Source organism: Cheilinus undulatus, linkage group 5 (assembly GCF_018320785.1).
Source record: "Cheilinus undulatus linkage group 5, ASM1832078v1, whole genome shotgun sequence".
NCBI classification, from domain to species: Eukaryota; Metazoa; Chordata; class Actinopteri; order Labriformes; family Labridae; genus Cheilinus; species Cheilinus undulatus.
Window position 1 is genome coordinate 40,380,158 of NC_054869.1, and position 19,421 is coordinate 40,399,578.

At 39.9% G+C, this 19,421-nt stretch overlaps 1 protein-coding gene across 1 annotated transcript in view; it reads right to left on the minus strand.

Moving 5' to 3' along the window:
- Positions 1–19,421, minus strand: part of ccser1 (coiled-coil serine-rich protein 1) — a 203,738-nt gene that overhangs the window by 158,812 nt on the left and 25,505 nt on the right. The window contains exons 5-6 of the mRNA XM_041786666.1: positions 16,841–16,931; positions 10,402–10,504 (exon numbers count right to left, since the gene is read on the minus strand). Of these exons, the coding sequence (XP_041642600.1) occupies positions 10,402–10,504; positions 16,841–16,931 (194 nt within the window). The remainder of the gene's footprint in view (positions 1–10,401; positions 10,505–16,840; positions 16,932–19,421) is intronic.

Here is a 19,421-nt window from a genome sequence, read left to right on the forward strand (position 1 = left end):
CATGTCTGTGTATGGAACCAAAGAGATGTGGTTTATAATTCACTCTATGTTTAATCAAGTTTTATCCATCTCCTGTGAAGTTATGTTAAACTGAAAACATGACATTTAACTTCCATAATAGCATTTTGACAATCTAACATGGAGGGCGTTTATCATGCAGAGTTTGTATAAAGCAGAGAAAATTGTTAGAGGTGAGGATACAGTTAGTGACAGTATTCAGAGATGCTGCTTGGACCATGAATCACAGCCACAGCCCACTTCTTTGAATCATCCTGGATTTAAAACAAGGGAATCATTAAATGAAACATGCAGGTAGCCCCACTGTAATAAAGATGCTGTTAACACTGGCACCTGCTCTGACAAGAGAAGGAGGCAGTGCTGTCTGCTCAGTGAGCGTAGGTCCACCTGGCTCTGCTTCGTATGTACCAGAGCAAAACATGAAGTAGACTGGGACTCAATCTGAGCTGCCGTCTGTCACAACCACACTGTTATCCTACTTTTATTACTTGCCACTGTGGTTGGTAGGTTGAGCTTTCAGTGTTGTGCTGTGTTGCCTTGTGTGCACTAGACTTGTGTGTTTGAAAGAAAATGACAGCATTTAAAAACTACTATGTGATGGCAGAACAGAAAACCAATGACAGTGTAGATTCACTGCTCACTCCTAGCGAGTATGTTTTCTTTCACTTATTGTTTATATTTTGAAAATGTCTAATGACAGGTTGTATTGAGAAGAGGTAAAACACTGGCTGGAGTCTCTTTCCTCTTTCAACCATCTTGGAGTTTTGTAGTGTCTTCTTAATGTCATGCTTGTAAGTCATTCCACCTGAGATCCCCACCTCTCGTCCAAAACTTCATGCTTTAAGGGACATACACTGTATGGATAAAAGTACACACCTGTTATTTATTGATGGATATCCTACAGATCGTTGTAAGTGATATGATTAGAAAGTGTAAGCATTAAGAAATAACAGCAACCCAGTCATGAAGACCAAGACTGCATAAAGCCACAGATCGGGGTCAACAACTGCTGAGGCACATGGTGCGTAAAAGTCACCAACACAAAAAAAAGCTTGTGTGGCAGGAGCTTCATGGAATGGGTTTCCATGGCCGAGCAGCCGAATGCAAGCCTCACATTATGAAGCCAGGAGATTTCGAGTTAGCCCCCCTCAGCCAACTTCAGTGCCTGACCCCATAAATGCTCTACAGAATAAATGGGCACAAATTTCCACAGAAACACTCAAAATCTTGTAGAAAGCCTTCCAAATAAAGGGGGAGCTGTTATAGCTGAAAAGGGGAGGCAAATCCATATTAAAGTAAATTTGTTTGAATACAATGTCATCACAGCTACATTGCTGTAATGGTAAGGCAGGCTGTCCTGAAATATTTGAGAAACTCTCAGGAGTCTATGTGTGAAAACAATTTCGCCCATCCTCTTTCACTAATACTGTTTTCAATTTACAAGAACAGATTTATTCCTTGTCAGTCAATTTTCATACATTCTTACACAAATAAATAAAACACAAACTCCGGAAAAGGCCTTTTAAACCCCTGCCCATCAGTATGCAGTGATTATGGAGTGACCCTGTATAGCTTGAGGCATGTGGTGAGATGTTCATATTTCTTAGCAGTAAACTAAGTTTGACTTGGCAGGCTGTTCAGTGAAAGTCTCAACAGCGTGATAGAGCCAAGACACAAATCTTGTACATTTGGGAGTATACAGAGTAGAAACAAAATATCAACTCTGAAGTAATATTTAATCAAGCTGTCATAGGAGAGATTTGAGACGTGTCCACAAGTGTTGATATTTTCCTAATGAGCCTTGTTATACCAATGGAAGATCATGCAAATATTTCAGCTAAACATTAATCCTCAGATCAGAAGTGGAGGTATGGGAATTGAGACTTTCACAAGTGTCCACTGCTAGCTGACAGATAAGGACACCTCGGAGTGTTTACATGTCCTCTCCTCGGACTGACTGTCTTCTGCATAGCAATTGAAAGCATTGAGAGGAGAAAAGGGAAAAGAAAGGAGGAAGGGAAGGGGAACACTCAACAGGCAGACTCCTGTTACCATAGCAACAAGCTAGCTATATCCCAACTGTAAAAAAATTTAATTTCCTCTGTGTCTTTTTCTATAGGAGAGACGAGGGAGAAAGCCATGTCTTAACACAAAACAGGCACTGAGATCCATCACTAAGATAAATATTCAGTATAAACCAGTGTAATACGCTCTCTGCACCCCCATTTCCACAAACCAAAAACCACAGAGGCACACTCATTACTGTCATGCAGTGAAGATGGGTATTATTATGTGGACTATGTACTGCAACAGGCAAGACTGTATAACACCAAAGAGGTTTTATGCAACAAAGCTCATAAAATGTGATGTTTATCATTCAACCAAGGCCAAAATATGTTCTGTTCATCTACATTCTGCTGATATGTAGCCCTGTAAGACCCAATAAAGTGGAGTTTTTAGCTTTTAAATATAAAATGCAAGAAGAAAGGGGTAGCAAATGAAGCCCTGGTGTTAAAAGTTTAAAGAACAACACAACATTATTCCATGTTAGAAAAAATATCTCACTTGACTGTTAGTTTAATGTAAAAAAAAAATTTAATTTGTCAGTGAATTTATTAGCAACTATTACCATTGATGACTGACATCTTTTAAAGAACAAATACGAATTATTTGCTGGTTCCACACACTCAGAGAGGAGAATTTACATAACATTCTGTGCAAAGGCCAAATATTTTTGTTGGTTTTACATATTTAAGACATTGCATTAGAACTGCAATCACAATTGGTTATTTTGTATTTGAATGAATTAAGCAGAGATGGCACTAGTCACTTATTGTGGATCTGTCTCTGTGTTATGTCTCTGTGGGCAAGTTTAAATCAAACCTCCAATTTTTGAAAGAAGTCACAAGTACAACTAAAGTATTCTATGTTCTAAGCAAAATATATAAAAAAATGGCTTAATTGGGTCCACATAAAATCACCCACAGTAACAAGACAGAATTTTGACATTATTAGGCATGTAGTACTGACTTTAAGAGTTTGAGTGTAGAGTGTAATTGACCACAGACTAAATCTCTTGTTACTGGACTTCATCCGATTTAAAACAACTGAAAATACACCTTAATTGGAACAACTTTAAATATATACAGTACTGTGCAGAACTTATAGGCGTGTTTGGGCCAAAAAGTGAGGCAAAGATGTGGCAAGTAAGCTCCCTGAGGGCACCATTGGGTGGGAAGGACTAACACAACCCAGGTCATGCTCTGGATTTCTTTGCATGTGAGCAGCGGCATGGGGAAATATCTGATGAAAAAATGACAAACCTTTAGGGCGGCAAAAGGGGTGAATGTGGCAAGTAAGCATGGCCTAGGGTATCATGGAGGGTTGCCAAGTGCCCCTGGTTCTGCTGTGGATGTCCTAATGGCCCAAAAACCACCAGGATATTAGCAGGTTCAATTCAGACCAGGGCTCATAGAAGGCCACTTCAGAATAGTCCATGTTTTGTGTGTGTTTTGGGTTATTATTCTGTTTGAGGACCCATGACCTTCAACTGAGACCAAGCGTCTGACACTGGGCAGCCCATTTCACTCCAGAATACCTTTCTAGTTTTGAGATTTCATGGTATCTTGCACAGATTCAAGACACCCCGTGCAAGATACAGCAAGCAGACCCAGAATGGTCACTGACCATCGTGGGTTTTTCTTTCTCTAATGGAAGGGTACCAACAGTTTTGTCCATATGTTTGTATCACTAATTTTTGCTGTCCTTTATCAGGTTTTCAACTTCCAGCAACAGGGCCTTACGCTGTTGATGGTTATGTGAATAATATGCCATTCAGTAAGATCAATTAGTGCAAAATCAGTAGCCACAGACACAAAAGAACAAAAAGGTTGCGCCCAAGACCCTATCTTTGCACCTAAGGGAGGTCTGAGGTCATTTCAGGGTGAGTCCAAGTTCAGTCTTAAGTCAAGACTCAAGTGTAACTTGAGTCCAAGTCTCAAACTTGAGTTCCCATCTCTGGAAAAGCACAAAGGACTTCTGCTCCATCTCCCCCTCTGAGAAAGTGCTTACCTTTCCACTACTATGCACCCATATAGATGTAAACTAACTCTAGCACCTGATATTTACTACTTTGTTACAGCTTTGTTATTGTGCACTAGTGTTTACAAAGTAATAAATGCTGAGACTCAAATGACTGCCATCAAAATCATCCAACTGTCGTACATCAAAGAAGAGGTGTGCAGACAAGACTTTGAGAGTGTGTTTGTGTGAGCGTGCGTTAAGCAGATGTTCTGTGCAGCCTGTCAGACAGCCAGCAGTATCCTGCAGCTGATACTCTCTTTGGACAGGCTGAATGACTGACAGGTGTGTGTATTTTTGTGTGGGTGTTCGTGTTTTCTCATGTGTGAACAGAAGGCAGCTTGCTTTGCCTCCAGCAAATCAATGTCCCCTCAAGGGAACGTGGAACCTGAGACAAAGAGCGAGAGAAACTGAGGGGTGAAAAAGACGAAGAGAGAGAAAGAAGATGCCCTGGGCAAACACTTTCACCTCACCGTCTCCGCTTATTCTCTCACTCACTTAACACATCTTTCAGCAAAAGTGTTTGAAAATGTTCAGACACCATAAATCAGTGACGATGCTGAACAACCATAGTGCAGGTGGTCCATGATCATCAGGTAAAAAATGAAGATCTGGTTCAATTGTGTAACCTGCTCCTGTGTTTTGAAACACATCAAAACAAGCTGAACACAAGCATTGATTCCCGATTCCATTCTCCTTTCAAACACAATGTCCAAGATATCTGTCTCACTGTCAGAGAAAAGAAACCCTTAAACGTGTGCTCTATCCAAAATCAATGTCAGAATGTTAGCATTTATCTAAAATATCCACTGTGCCCAAATACAGCCTCGAAGAGCAGCTGGCATGACTACTTATGTTTAAAAAGCATACAGAATTCACTGAAACCAGGGCATTTGAGTCTTCAAAGCTTGGTGCGTTCTTTCTAGGCTGTGTTCTTTCTCCTCTGCTGCACCTCCAGTCACCAGTCTGTCAAGCTCCCAAAGTTTGTAGACTCCTCTCTGGTCGGGACGAGTCTGCCTATAGTTGGGAGGTAGACCATCTAGTGACTTGGTGCAGTCGCAACAACCTGGTCAGCAAGCCAAAGACTGTGGAGATGGTTGTAGATTTCAGGAAGGATGCTGTTGCCACACGCCTACCCTCATTATTCTATATCACTCCCCGGTTTCCACTGTGAATTCTTTGCTCCTCCTGGGGACCCCCATCACCTAGGACCTCATGCCGGTGCTGACTATCAGCTTTCTCATCAAGAAAGCCCAACAGAGGTACTTCCTGCAGCAGCTGAAGAAATTCAACCTGCACAGCCATCATTGAGTCCATCCACATATCATTGACTACTGTCGAGTACGCTGCAGCCACGCAGAGGGACAGGAACAAAATGCAGCGCATCATCTGCTCTGCAGAGAGGGTGATTGGCTACAATCCACCATCTCTTTTCAAGACCTGTGCACCTCTAGGACAATGAGGTGTGCAGTAAAATTGCAGCTGACCCCTTTCGTACTGGACATAGACTTTTACAGGCCCTCCCCTCTGGCAGGAGTTCTGTAGCCCATTAGGACCAAAACCTCCCACCAAGAGAGCAGTTTCTTCCCCTCTGCTGTCAGCCTGATGAACAGTACTCCAGCCCTCCGCTCTCCACTGACAGACTCTCACTGAACCCCTAAATCAGACAAAAAAGTTGCATGTTGATACAGACTTTATGTGTAACATTAACACACACAAGACTTTATCTCCTCTGTTTACAACTGCACACTGTGTGTGCTATACTGCTTTAGGAAATTAGACTACAACCTATTCAGCAGTAATCCCACACATCTGTATGGTTTCTCCTTTTGCACCTTTGTGTAAAGTATTTGTGATGTTAATATTGTATTTTGTATTCTAATATTGCTACTTTATTTTTCTATAACAATCTATACAATATTCTTATCAGCCTTAATACTTTATCCTTCGTCTATATTTTTTGTTTTGCACAAAACACCAAGTCAAATTCCTTGTATGTAAAATGTACTTTGCAATAAAATCCAACTCTTATTCTAATTCTGATTGAAGCAGGGTGTCCAAACTTTTTTCACTAAGGGCCACATTCAGGAAAATGTAAGGCTTACTGGACCACTTTGATACATTTCACCTTTCCTTTGTTAAAGTAAGTTAAACTATTCCAGTAGAGGTTAAGATATGGTTAGTAATTTAATAAACCTATATCAAAGCTTTCCATTAATGGCTAACAAGGCAAAAAGCCATTCATTGTGAAGGATTTTGGGGTGGCCAATCAGATTTCAGGGGTGCTCCACATGGTCCTGGCTACCACTGGCTTCCTCCCTGGTCATGATGAGAAGAATGCAACAGAGACAAGAGAAATGTATGGCTAATCTCTACATTCAGACACAACAAGAGCAATCTGCACATAATTGCCAAACTTTATAGGGGTGTTGATGCACAAAGATGATAAACATGATATACTTTGTAAACTGGATCTTGAAATGGAGCAGACAGAGAAAAACAGCACAATTCAGGCTGCTATTTGCTGCTATAAGCCTAATTTCTTGATTTATCAGGGTGCTATGAATCAAAATATCCTTTTGTTTGTCAGTATGGTTACCATTTCTGTTGTTGTCTCAGCTCAGTCATGAAGAAAAAGCATGTCAATAAGGGCTGTCAGTATTAATGGCAATGTGATTGAGTTCCACAATTAGTGCATAATTCTTTTTAATTAAATGCTGCTTTGTCCCTTTCAGGTTAAGCCATCGCTATGTCTCCCTGCAATCAAAATGATGTCAAATATGTCAACCACTGCTTCTTAATGGCTCAAATGACAGCTCTGTGGACAAGTCAAAAGACATCTGCACCTTGTGTTATCAAACATTTTGAAATGTATTCTTCCCTTATTTACTGTACAACCCTTTACAAGTTTAACCTAACACGCCAGATGGATTTGTTTCACACATCCATCTGGAAAACCTTCGATACACAGCATTTGGGAAAGGGCAGAGCCTTTGAAAAAAAAAACTTGGAGGTTGATTGGATGAACGTTCTGTCTGTCACATCTTCACGAGCCAATCAGAGCAACAAAGCACGTGACATTTTTGCCACTACCAATGTGCACATGCGCAGCTACCAAGGAATAAACTCCATATAGAACTGCATAACTAAACCATAGCGACTATAGACATGTAGTACACGACTTTTGTCGTTTTTGAAAAGAAAACACCTCACTGCTGTTCTTTGTTCTTCTTTTTACAAAGAAATGTCGTCAAAATCTGATAAAACTAGCGCTTTAGCAGCATCCACACTAATGTCTTCCGCCATAATGGCACCTGCCTCTTGTTGCTGCTTGCTTACGTAACGACTCCACTGCGCCCCAAAGTAGCCCCTCATCGCTGTTTGTTCCTCTCACTGTCTTACCGGGCCCAAACGGTTCAGACGGGAGCATTGCAAGATGGATTCGCTAGTGAGAAACAAGGAAACGGGAGTATCCATCTGCTTTGCAAGGTTATTACAAGGTCATTCTTCCATGGTAAAGCTCATGGCATAGTCCTTGATCTACCCAAACTTCAAAATGTGACAAAAAAGAAGTTTGCTCGCAATAAACCATAGAAATTCTATCAAGATTAAAATTTCCAATAGTAAGTCAGACATAATGTCAACAAATTCTTCTTGTCAAAATGTCCCTTTAACAGAGTTGACACAGCAGCAATGTTCAGTGTCAAAACTAAGGGCGCACTCACACTGGGACATCTGTACCATGCTGTATTCTGAAGCCCATTTGACCCCCTGCCCTGTCTCCCCTGCTCAATGCATCCAGGCCTGAGCACGGATATGTCACGCACCAATGTCATCACAAGGAGAATCCACTGTTGATGAACTTACATGTTGACGACTCCAAATACATAAGTTTTGTTTTTTAGGCTGTAAAATAGCAACAGATTTATACGCTGTCTGATCTGACACTGGAGTTATTTCACCTGACTTGGGATCAGTAGGCTACATTAACTATACAGAGTCCAGTGAGGAGAGAGAGAGAAAGCGGCTCAAAGTGGAGAATTATCGCTCACAACATATAATCTGGAGCCTGATCAGAGTTTCAGGCACTTCTGCTGAATGAAACCCGGACTTTTTATCTTGCATGAGCCCTATACAGTCATTCTTCTGCATGTCCATGTACTTAAACATTATCATTTTATAACTAGAATGGCTGTCTGAGGCGGCAGACCAACGCCTAAGCAGTGCCACCGAGGAAAACTCCCATTGATTACTATGGTGTTCAAAATTTCGACATCTGAGAAAAACCGAACAGGTGCGCGGATCATCACCAAAATCTAATCAATTCTTCCCTGTCACTACCCAATATGCCCTGAAAGTTTGGTGAAGAGCTGACTTTCCATTCTCAAATTATTTTGTACACATACAAACAAAGAAACAAACAAATGAATACATAAAGATACGGAACCCTTTACATAACCCTGCCGATTTCATCGGCGTGGGTAATAAAAGAGGTTACATCAGCCGTGTGAGTCTCACCGGCACACACTTTTCTGCGTATTGTGCAGACTCTCCTTTACACACAGAGGATGAAAGGTGCCAAACCAGGGAACAATTGCACTCACACTGGCCAAACGTACCGGACTTTAGACTGAAATGGGCCCAGGCACGGTATGGATGGCCTAGTGTGAAAGCACCCTAAGAAGTGCACAACAAGATTCTTGTTCTAATGCTGGCACCCCTAAATCAGAGCCTATTCATGCATCCATTCTCTTACTTCCCACTGTCTGTAGCTGGACCTAAATGAGTGAAACATCCTGTTACTTCAGGTATTTCTAGCCTATATTTATGTAGCAGTCCATGCAAAGATTTCAGGTGAGTTACAGTTTAGCTCTAACCTTGTAGGAGTGACATAATGCAAATATTTTTGTGGGTGTATGAGTGGACATCAACAGTCTTCAAGTGCTTTGTGGCGAAAAAGAACTTGAGTAAAAATAAAAGCCAACGAATTTTCTGACGCAAATCTTGGATGGGTTGAAAAGGTTGCCTTCTGACTTGCATGATTAACTGAAACTGTCTAGACACAGAAAATGTCTCTGTTCAGCAGAAACATTCAAAGAGAGTGAGAGGTGTGATAAAAAAAAGTGCTTCTCAGAAACAAAAAGATGTAGGAGCTAAGCCCAGTGCCTCAGTGGTGTAGCGTAAACCCTTAACCTCGACTTCAAAAGGGCTCACAAAAGTTGACCTGCGCTGTCTCTGCAAGCAAAGAAGGTCACAGGTTTATCCAGGGGAACACATGGATAGATATAAACATTTACTCTATGGTAGCAAGCAGAAATAGAAGACATTCAACCAGGGAGTAGAGACAGGGGCAGTGAAAGGTAAAGTGATCATCATCCGATGGCCTGTCAGACACACAGCCAGACAATGCCACTGATGATATAACCCTTTATTACCCACTGACTCCATAAAACCAAATAAGCCCTATCCACAGAGCCACTCTCCATGTGCATGTGTGTCTGCATGCATGCATTTTTCTTTGTCCCCAAAAAGGACCTGTCCTAATTCCTGAGAGCAGATGAGAAACAAGTGGCTGAATCAAATCAGATACGAAACCGTCCTTAGCAGTGTTGCATGTACACTCCAAGTGTTCTCTTTAAGCCCTCAGCTACCGGGAGACAGAGGAGAACACAAAGACGGCTTGAATATTCATTTGCAGAGATTTTATTTATTTATTTATTCATCCGCCGTCTTTGTGAGCTAGAGTCTCGTCTCATCTCCGCGGGAGGGAAAGACATAAAACATGTTATGCATTTACAGGGAACATTCAACATCAGCAATTCCTAGAATAGAAAATTTCCCTCTCTCTACCCCCTACCCCCTCTCTCTCACTATTGAAGCAATGGAATGTGTGGTGTAAAAAAAAAAAAAGTCCTACTGTGGCTTTAAGGTCATTAAGATACACTGCGCAGAGGATAAATGCCCCTGTGGCAAAGGGGGTAAGTGCATCAAAACAGATCTGTGAGCCATACTCCAATGATGGGATTGAATCTTGTTTAAGAGCGGCAAATACCACAAAATGACCCATCTATCTCCTGTATTTTACTGTCCATTATGGTGGTTATATTATGTCTAGACAGTACAAATGCACACACACATCATTTTTAAAGTATATGTCATCATTTGCTGTGTTAAGACACAAGGAAAACTGTTCAAGGTCCCACACAATAATACTGCCAGCATTTTCTTCTGTTTGTTCTTCCAGTGTCCTTTATTCTCTGTCAAATGCAGAATTAAAAAATAAAATGTAGTGCACATATTTACCTCTGATTTTCTTTCCCTGGGATGCGGTCCCCTGATGGGTCCATGGGTGAATGAAGCAGGTTCAGACAGGAGGCCAGGGACTGGCTGGAGTCTTCTCTGGACACTATTCAAACAGATAAAAACATCGATCAGTCATTTAATCAATTAATCAATTTAAATCAAAAACTTGCCCTCTCCTTTCCAAACGCCATAACAAGGAAATGGCAGAAATCCGAATCCAAAAACCTTGTATGGACCAAGGTAGAGAAAAAAATATGTATAATGGAAAAGTGACTTTTCTTTAAAACATGCAGAAGGAATCTTTACAAAAAAAGTGGCAGATACGGTGCATTCAGAAAGTATTCAGGCCGCTGTCAGACAGCCTGGTGATACAATCTTTTAAATTCATTTTTTCTCTAATTAATCACTCAGTACTCCATAATGACAAAGTGAAAACTGGATTTTAGAAATTCCTGCAAACTTATCAAGAAAAAAAGATATTGGCATAAGTATTCAGACTCTTTGCAACACCACTAGAAATGCAGCTCAATGCCTCCCATTTCTCCTGATCATTGCTGAGATGTTTCTACACCTTGATTGGAGTTCACCTGTGGTAAATTAAATTGACTTCCAGACTGTGAGGAACAAGATTCACTGGTCTGATGAAACCAAGATTAAGCTGTCTGGCCTCAGTTCTAAACGTTAAGTCTGGAGGAAATCAGGCACTGTCCACTACCATCCCTACAGAGAAGCATGGTGGTGGCAGCATCATGCTGTAGGGGTGCATTTTAGCAGCAGGGACCGGGAGACTCGTCAGGATTGAGGGAAAGATGAATGGTGCAAAGAGATACAGCGATATTCTCAATGAAAACCTGTTTTGCAGGACCTCAAACTGGGCAGACAGTTCACCTTCCAACATAACAATGGCCCTAGACACACAGCCAAGGCAACACAAGGCTGGCTTAGGGGCAACTCAGAATGCCCTGGAGTGGCCCAGCCAGAGCCCTGACTTGAACTCAATCGAATATCTCTGAGAGACCTCCAAAAATGGCTCTCCACCAACAGTCCCATCCACCCTGACAGAGCTTGAGAGGATTTGCAAAGAAGAATGGCATGAAAATCCCCCAATCCAGGTGTGCAAATCTTGTTGCGGCATATCAACAAAAAAAAAAACCTGAGGTTCTACTTGGTACCAAAGGTGCTTCAACTAAGTACTGAGTAAAGGGTCTGAATACTTGTGTCAATTTGATATTTCAGTTTTTATTTTTAATGAATCTGAACATTTCTAAAATGCTTTTTCACTTCAATTATGATTGGGTACTGATTATAGATTTAAGAGAGAAAATAGACATTTAAATGATTGTAGCATCAGGCTGCAACAGAACAATTTGGAAAGATGAAGGAGGTCTGAATACTTCTGTGAATACTTTCTGAACGCACTTTATTATCAGCTTTGTCGTATTGCAGAAAGCCGCTGCTAAGATTTGTTTAAAGCTTTGTTGTCTTCCTTTGGGTTCTGCAACATCAAGAGTATAAAACAGGGAGAGAGAGTGAGGAATGGCATGCAGGAAAAAAGCCACGGGTCCAATTTTCACATGTGCCACTGACTTCAAGGACCATAGCCTCCAAATGGGACATGACCTAGCTAACTGCTAGGCTATTTGTGCACCAAGGATGCTACCTTGTTGTAATTCTTTAGGCTGGCAAAACACTAGACGGTTTTCAACTTTTAAACAATTTAAAAACCTTGGAGACCACAGACAAAAGGTCAGTTTAAAATGATTTTCATCTTTTGATCCTTCAAATACAAACACTAGAAGAGTCAGCCAGCCTGTGCAGCCATGCTTTTTGTAGAAATTGTTAACAGCAAAGTTTGCAAACAGTAGATCTTAAAGTAACTTGTATGATCAAATGTGACAATGTGACTTCAGACATGGTGGGCAGACAATGGGCTTTAGATATAATAAGTTAAGTTAAGCTCATACTGCCCTCACAAAATATTTTCAACCCATGCATTGTTTTTTAAGATTTTTGTGCCTTTATTCATAGAGGAGGGCAGTAGATAGAGCCAGAAAAAGGATGAGAGAGTGAGGGGGACATGCAGGAGAAGAGCCACAGGTCAGACTTGAACGCAGGCCACCTGCATACATGGAGCACAGCTTAACTACTGGCCCATCAGCAGCTCTTTTCCTGTGTATTCTTATATACTTTGAGTTTTTACTTACCATTACATGTTTCGACTGCTGACTTTCTGCAGTCTTCCTTAGAAGAGTCACAGGATATTGCTGTGACGTTCCTTATTAGCTGATTATGCAAGTAAGGTCGCCCTGTCTTAAATAAATGGATGCCCCCTGCTGTCAGAAATGGGCTCTTGGAGTATAAACCAGGGTGAGTGGGCATGTTGCCCAACAACTGGGATGCTGTCCTCAAGAAGCTGTGAGACCGCAGGGGCATGGTTTACTCTTGACCGGACTCTTCAGAGGAAGACTGCAGGAAGTCAGCAGTCGAAACGTGTCAAGGTAACTAAAAACTCTAAGTCAATAAGGGAGTAAGGGAAAAGGGCGCAGATAGCATCGTGGTTATGCATGCCCCATGTACGCAGGAGGCCTGAGTTCAAGTCTGACCTGTGGCTCCTTCAGATAAATGAAGGTTTTTTTTTTTTTTCTGTCAGTGAAAAATACACAGAAAAAAGACTTTAAACTTTATGCATAGGGATTATTTACAAGCTATGGTTCCCCACTTTCTATTTCTTTGTTTATTTGTTATCTGTGTAAATAAAAAATTTAGAGAATAGAGTATGAAACTATGTATAGCTAAAGGGCCCCTAAAAATTCATCACACTCTCTCTGTCAACAAAATTAGACAGAGCAATAAACACTAGTAATGTCACAAAATTGTTCTTTAAAATTCAGTACTGACAGATTTGAGAGGTGAAAAAATTATCAGTTATTCCTGAGATAAATTCAAAAGAGGCTTAAAGGGCAAATTTGACAGCGTAATAAAGAATAAAATGTAGTGGTATTACTGAGATTTGGCATTTCCTCATGTTTCTGTAAAGGGCCTGCTGTGTCCTTCTCCTGTCCCTGTCTGGATCCACGGGGCACGGGTCACAGTAAAAGTATGAACACAAAAAACTCTAAAGCCGAAGACCATCGGCCATAAATTGCCGTGAAACTGCTTGCTTTTTAATAAAGGTTTCAACAAGCCACCTGAGAGCCGAGTGCCAATGAGTATGTGTGGGTGTGTGTCTCACTGTGCGTCTGCATGAGTGCATTTATTTGTGAAAGTAACTCTTCTTTCTGCCTTTGGTCAGTGCCTGAACGTGTGTGTGTCTGTGCAGGTGTGTATTTAAATGACTCCATTTAAAGGAGAATGGAAAAGAACAATTCTCTCTCAGTGCAGACACAAAGTCTCAGTCCCTTGACTTTATGAGAACTATTCATCAAACCTTTAATTTCATGCTACAGCCTGCAAACCATTAGGTCTAATGACTAAGCATGCACACTAGTGTGTTAGTGTGTGTATTAATGATGGTGCCTCCTTCAGCTCGGCATCATCCCAGCCAGTGCCTCAGAGAGGTTTTAAATCTGTGTAAGTGTGCGTGTATGCGTGGGTGGGTGTTTGTGTGGGTGTGTGAGTGCTTGATTCACCCCACCCCCCCGAAACTCTCCAGCCCCCATAAGCACAGGAAATTCAGTTTATTAGGGCTGAAGCTTCTGTTGTATTCTCTTCTCCTCTGTGCTTCTGAGCATTTTACTTTATTTGACTGCAAACTGTGATATTCTGTGAGCCCATCTGGGACTTAAATGTTGCCTAGAGATAGACAAATCTAACCTCACATAAAGATAAAATGTGACTGATAGATGATGGTTAAAGTTAGACATTCTCACACATAGAAGAGAGAGTCAAGCTGGGAGAAGAAAGTTCCCTTTGAAATGGTATTTAATGTGGTCCATAGGTAGCTAGTGGCCTGGCGTTTAGGCTCTGTGTACTGAGGATATAAACCCAGGCTAATCAATAGGAAGCCCTGGGGCTGGGTCAGGCCCCTGAGGTCACTTTTAGAGGGCCTTTTGAGTATACTACAACGATACACACAAGTTTTTGAATAAAATAATGTATGTTTATCATATCTGTAGGATTTTCAGTTACATTAATTTCACAGTTTATTTGTCCAACCTCACAGTACCGCAAGTGGGCGTACACTGTGAAGTTTTCAGCAGATTCTGACATGAATTCTGAGTAGCATGAATAACTTAGAAGTAGTGCAAACTTGCAATGTGATTGTGCGCCATTTATAGTGCAGTGTATAGAGGGGCATGACGGCAGACTGACCCGACCAGCAGCTACTGAATGGTCGGATGGATTAATGCTGGGTTTGATATTTTGGTTGTATGCCTGCACACACTCCCAGAGGGGGAGCAGAGTCATAAGTGGAATCTCGAACTTTGGGGGATGTTTTCTTAGTAAACTGCCGGCCAGCATCTTAAATCACAATGAAAACAGCAGTAATGACTGGTTGATGTGCCTTTCCAACAAAGGAAACTATTATTATCCCTGGAACAAGCCCAAAACACCACAATTTTTGCTATTAGTTCAAAATGGCAGATTTCCTTTTGGAGTTAGAGCTTTGCCCCAGCAGACGTTTTTGTAGATCTCGCTAAGCTGAATCTGCTCACCAAATTTCTTAACTCCCTTTTGGGGCAGTTCCGTAGAAGCACAAAAGGTGGCTCTATTGTGGCAATTCCTGAGAGCCATTTGTAAAACCTATATGAACTCACTTTTTTCAGACCACACATACTGTATGTGTGCTAATTTTCTTTCGTTTTGAGCATGCTAAGGGGCCCAACAAGGTTGAGGAGAGATATAAATAGAAATAATAATGATAAACCTGACCAATTTCAATAGGGCTCTTATTCCCTTGGTGCTTGGGCGTTTATAAATGAGCAGGAAACAGGCCTACTTGTAGACATCCTGCTTATGATTTAACATTTAGCTGCTAGTTGTGTTTGCTGGGAATGCGGCTTCTGTCAGTGACATTTCAGTTTGTTACGTCAGTAAAAGCATGAGCTTGCATTTCACCTGGACTGTTACAGAGTCAGCTTAAAAACGCACTGTGTGTGCCTGACTTAAGCCCGTAAGCGATACGAAATCTTTCTTTCTACTTTAAAAGACTAAAAGTAGATGCAGAAAACAGACAATTCAACAGTGAATGGACAGAGAAGTATGCATCCATTTTTTCATCCTGCTCCGAAATTTGCTGTGAGAAGGTTTTGGCAACATCATGTTACAAGCAACAATGATTCACCATTTTAAGGCTAAATTAGCATCACTGCCAAAATAATTGAATAGCCCTGACATAATCCTTAAAGTGGGCGCCCGGTTGGAGTTTGACTTGTGACTTCTTAAAAGCAAATTAAATTTAAAAAATAAGCACTGATGAATGACTTGACATACAGATGGAAAGGGATCACATTTAAGCCTGTAATTGTATATTTGACATGCCATGCATGCAACACACTCACACACAGACACAGATGTCTAAATCAGTAAGTACATGTCATGTCTTGCCTACATGATTTTTATTAATAAGAGCAAACATCTGAAACCCTAGATTTTTAGCAATTATCAAAATGTTTGCATTGCAACCTATACCACAATTTTGAAATGCTTCCACAAGAAATAGTTTAACAAGAGAAGCACATTTAAATTAAGTCAACATCATTGTAATAAATTCATCCTGACAACAACAACACGTTAGGAATAAACATTTGAGTTTGATAAGAATATTTTTTTTAAAAAGCAGTGATGTCTGCTGTGGTTGCCCACTATGTTCCTTCAAAATACTCATTTCCTCATGTGATATATGAGAGTTGGAGTTACTGTGTGCTCCCTCTATGGCAGAGCAGAGGTAATATCTCTCCTCTAACAGTCACTTTTCAACCATGAGGCATGTCAGAAAGAGTGACTGAAATGCCAAAACAACATAGGAGATAAATTGCTGTAAATGAGGCAGCTACATCAAAGTGATGGCACATGTTATAAGACACAGGGAGAGTAGTGGTTTTCATGTTTTAAAGGTAGAGGAATGGAGATTAATGAGCATAGTGAGGCACACAGAGCAAAGAGAAGAAGAAAGGAAAAGATGGGGGAAATCAGTGACAGTGACAAAATATGAGCAGATATTAACTGAAATCAAAGGAGAGTTCATGAATGGCAGATGCTATCTTGATCTGATTAGGTCTGTATGAACCTTTTCCTTTGGAAAACCAGCCTGATAACTTGATAAAAATAAGTAAAATACCAAGTGCTGCATAGTTTCTATATAGTTTATATATTCTACTTTATTTTATCTTCTTTTAACATTTAATGTTCCATTATCTTATAAAACTAAACTTTTGTTTGTGTAGCTCATAGTGTTGCATCTGAGTGCATACAGCATATTTTGTATTTAATAGTTTACCATGGCGATGTCGCTGGTCATCAGAGAGGTCCAGGTCGAGCATTAGATCATCCTCATCCAGCTCCGAGGACCCCAGGTTGTTTAGCACATCCTGAAGAAGAAAAAAGCCAAAGACTTTAAATACAATATTTAAAAAGGTCAAAGCATGTGACAAAAGAATAACGAGTTATTATTATCATATGCATAAAAATATGACAAATGGGGGTCTCTTTGAATTTCTAATACAGAAAGAGAAATACTTTGAGAATAAAAATGATGGTCTTATCTTTGTGATGGAAAGTTTTAATACAGTTTCAGCCAGACACTCATAAATATTCAACAGACTTGGCAAACACTGGTAAGGACACCAAAAAAATCTTTCTATTTCAAAAGTATGACACTATTAATCTGTATCCATCCATCTATTATTTACAAAGCTTAGCCTGTTCGTGGGTCACCAGAGGGCTTGAATGGGACTGGTCGCACAGAAATCACAGGACTGAGACAAAATATACAATACTCTCAAACTCACATCTAGTCAATTTAAAAGCACCATTGACCTAACAAGCACATCTGTTAGAGGAAGCCGAAGTACCTGTAGAGAACCCACACATGCATGGGAAGAACATGCAACTGTATCAAATCTTACTAGAATTCAATGAAGGAACTTTGGTGCTGTGAGACAAAAGCACTAACCCCTGCACCACTGTGTGTGTAAAATCATTTTTATTTGGGTAATCTATGTGGCTTGTAACATTCAGAAATAACTTTTAAAAACATATTCTATTAATTTAGTAGTTAGGAAAACCAAAACCCCGTTTTGAATCCCTTGGTCTTGTCTCGGGATCAAGAGCATTTATACTCGGTCTTGTCTCAGTCTCGGACTGGCCAGACTCAAGGTTATCCATCAAGACTGGTCGAGACCACCACTGATGTGATAATAAGGAGGATAAACACCAATAAACAAATGATAAACAAATATAGATACATCTTATTTCCAAATATTCAAAACAATTCCTGACCTGTCAGTGGCAAACAAAAAATAATTAATCCAAAGTAATGTTATATAATTAAAGCAAATCATTGAATGAGTTTGAGATAACTAACCCTTGTGACCAATTAAAACCCTTTAACCCATCTTTACATAAATAAACATGCATGTTATATTAGAATAAAGTAATGTATTTAGATTCTAATAAGTAATAGGATTTTTTTTCATCGCTTTTTTTCATCTGCAGTCAATTAGATATTTAGATAACCCTCTTTATGAAAAAAAGGTTATAAAAACATGTGGTATATGAAGACAAGAGTCCAGTTTAACAAAGCAATTACTTTGATATATGAGACTGTATGTTTGTGTACCATTTGTCACCCTACAAAATCACTTTGTCTTGTTTTAAGGTTGGCATGTGCAACTAATTGTACAGGGTGTTTATGTACACATGTGATGGAGTCAGTTTAGGGTGAATCCAAAACAACTGATACACTAAACATTAGAAACTGGGTATATAAAAGCAAAGGTGTGTTAAAGGAAGTGCAACACAAGTCTATGGGCTTCATATAATAGCCAAAAACACTGCAGTGTGTCACCTATTTTCCTAAAAGTCCCTTGAAAAGACAAAAGTTCAATGTACTAAAAGCACAGCAATTACAAGTCAATCTCTAGTATCTTTATTGGATTTATATTTCAAAGTTTTCTAAAGAAGTCTTTAGATATTGCAGATACCTGGCCATATTAGACAAGTTCTTCATTCACAGAGATATATTCAGACCTGTTAATGCCTGCATGTTTTTAGAGTTGGTATGAGGTGACAATAATGCATGGTGCTCCTCTTTTTGGTTCAGTTGCATTTCAAAAGTCAATGCTGCCATCTGATGGACATCTATGAAACCCAGTGCAGGAAAAAAAAGCAGCAGCTGAAAGAATAATTAATTCCCTATACAGTATGTCTAAAACAATACTATGTAATCTTGCACAATGTAAAGTGTATTGACAGCTGTATATATGCACTTAAATAAAAAATGAGGCATTAAGCAGTAAAGGAAAGAAATATAAAATGGCACCAAACTTAAACTCCAGCTCTGACACACATCAGGATGAGGTTAACACTCTTCTTTCCTGGTTGTATGTTTCTAACAGCAGCAGGGTTTTTTCAGTCTACAATGAAAAAGGACATTAAAATGCAAAAGTTGTGTATTTATCATACACACTGATATTTCAGAGCAATTGATTCAAGGAGTATATGATGTACATGCAAATATGTCCTCATGCAAATGCTGCTAATCAAAAACAGGAAGGGATATACTCTAGTATCTTGTACAGTGAAGGCAAAATCAGTAGTCTGAGGAGCCCACAAGGCCAAAACAAATGATTATTCATTATGAATTGTGCCATTGAAATTGTTCTGAATAAATCTACATGGTGCTTTGAACAAGGTCACCTAAATAGAATTAAATGGCTTTCAGAATGTTTCATATTGGATGAAAGACCTTGCCTAAATGTTATTCATTAATAAAATTAATAAAACTTGAAAAAAGAGCAAAAAACACATCATGTTTTTCTAAATGAAGATATAGATAAGCATAGCACAATTAATCTGAT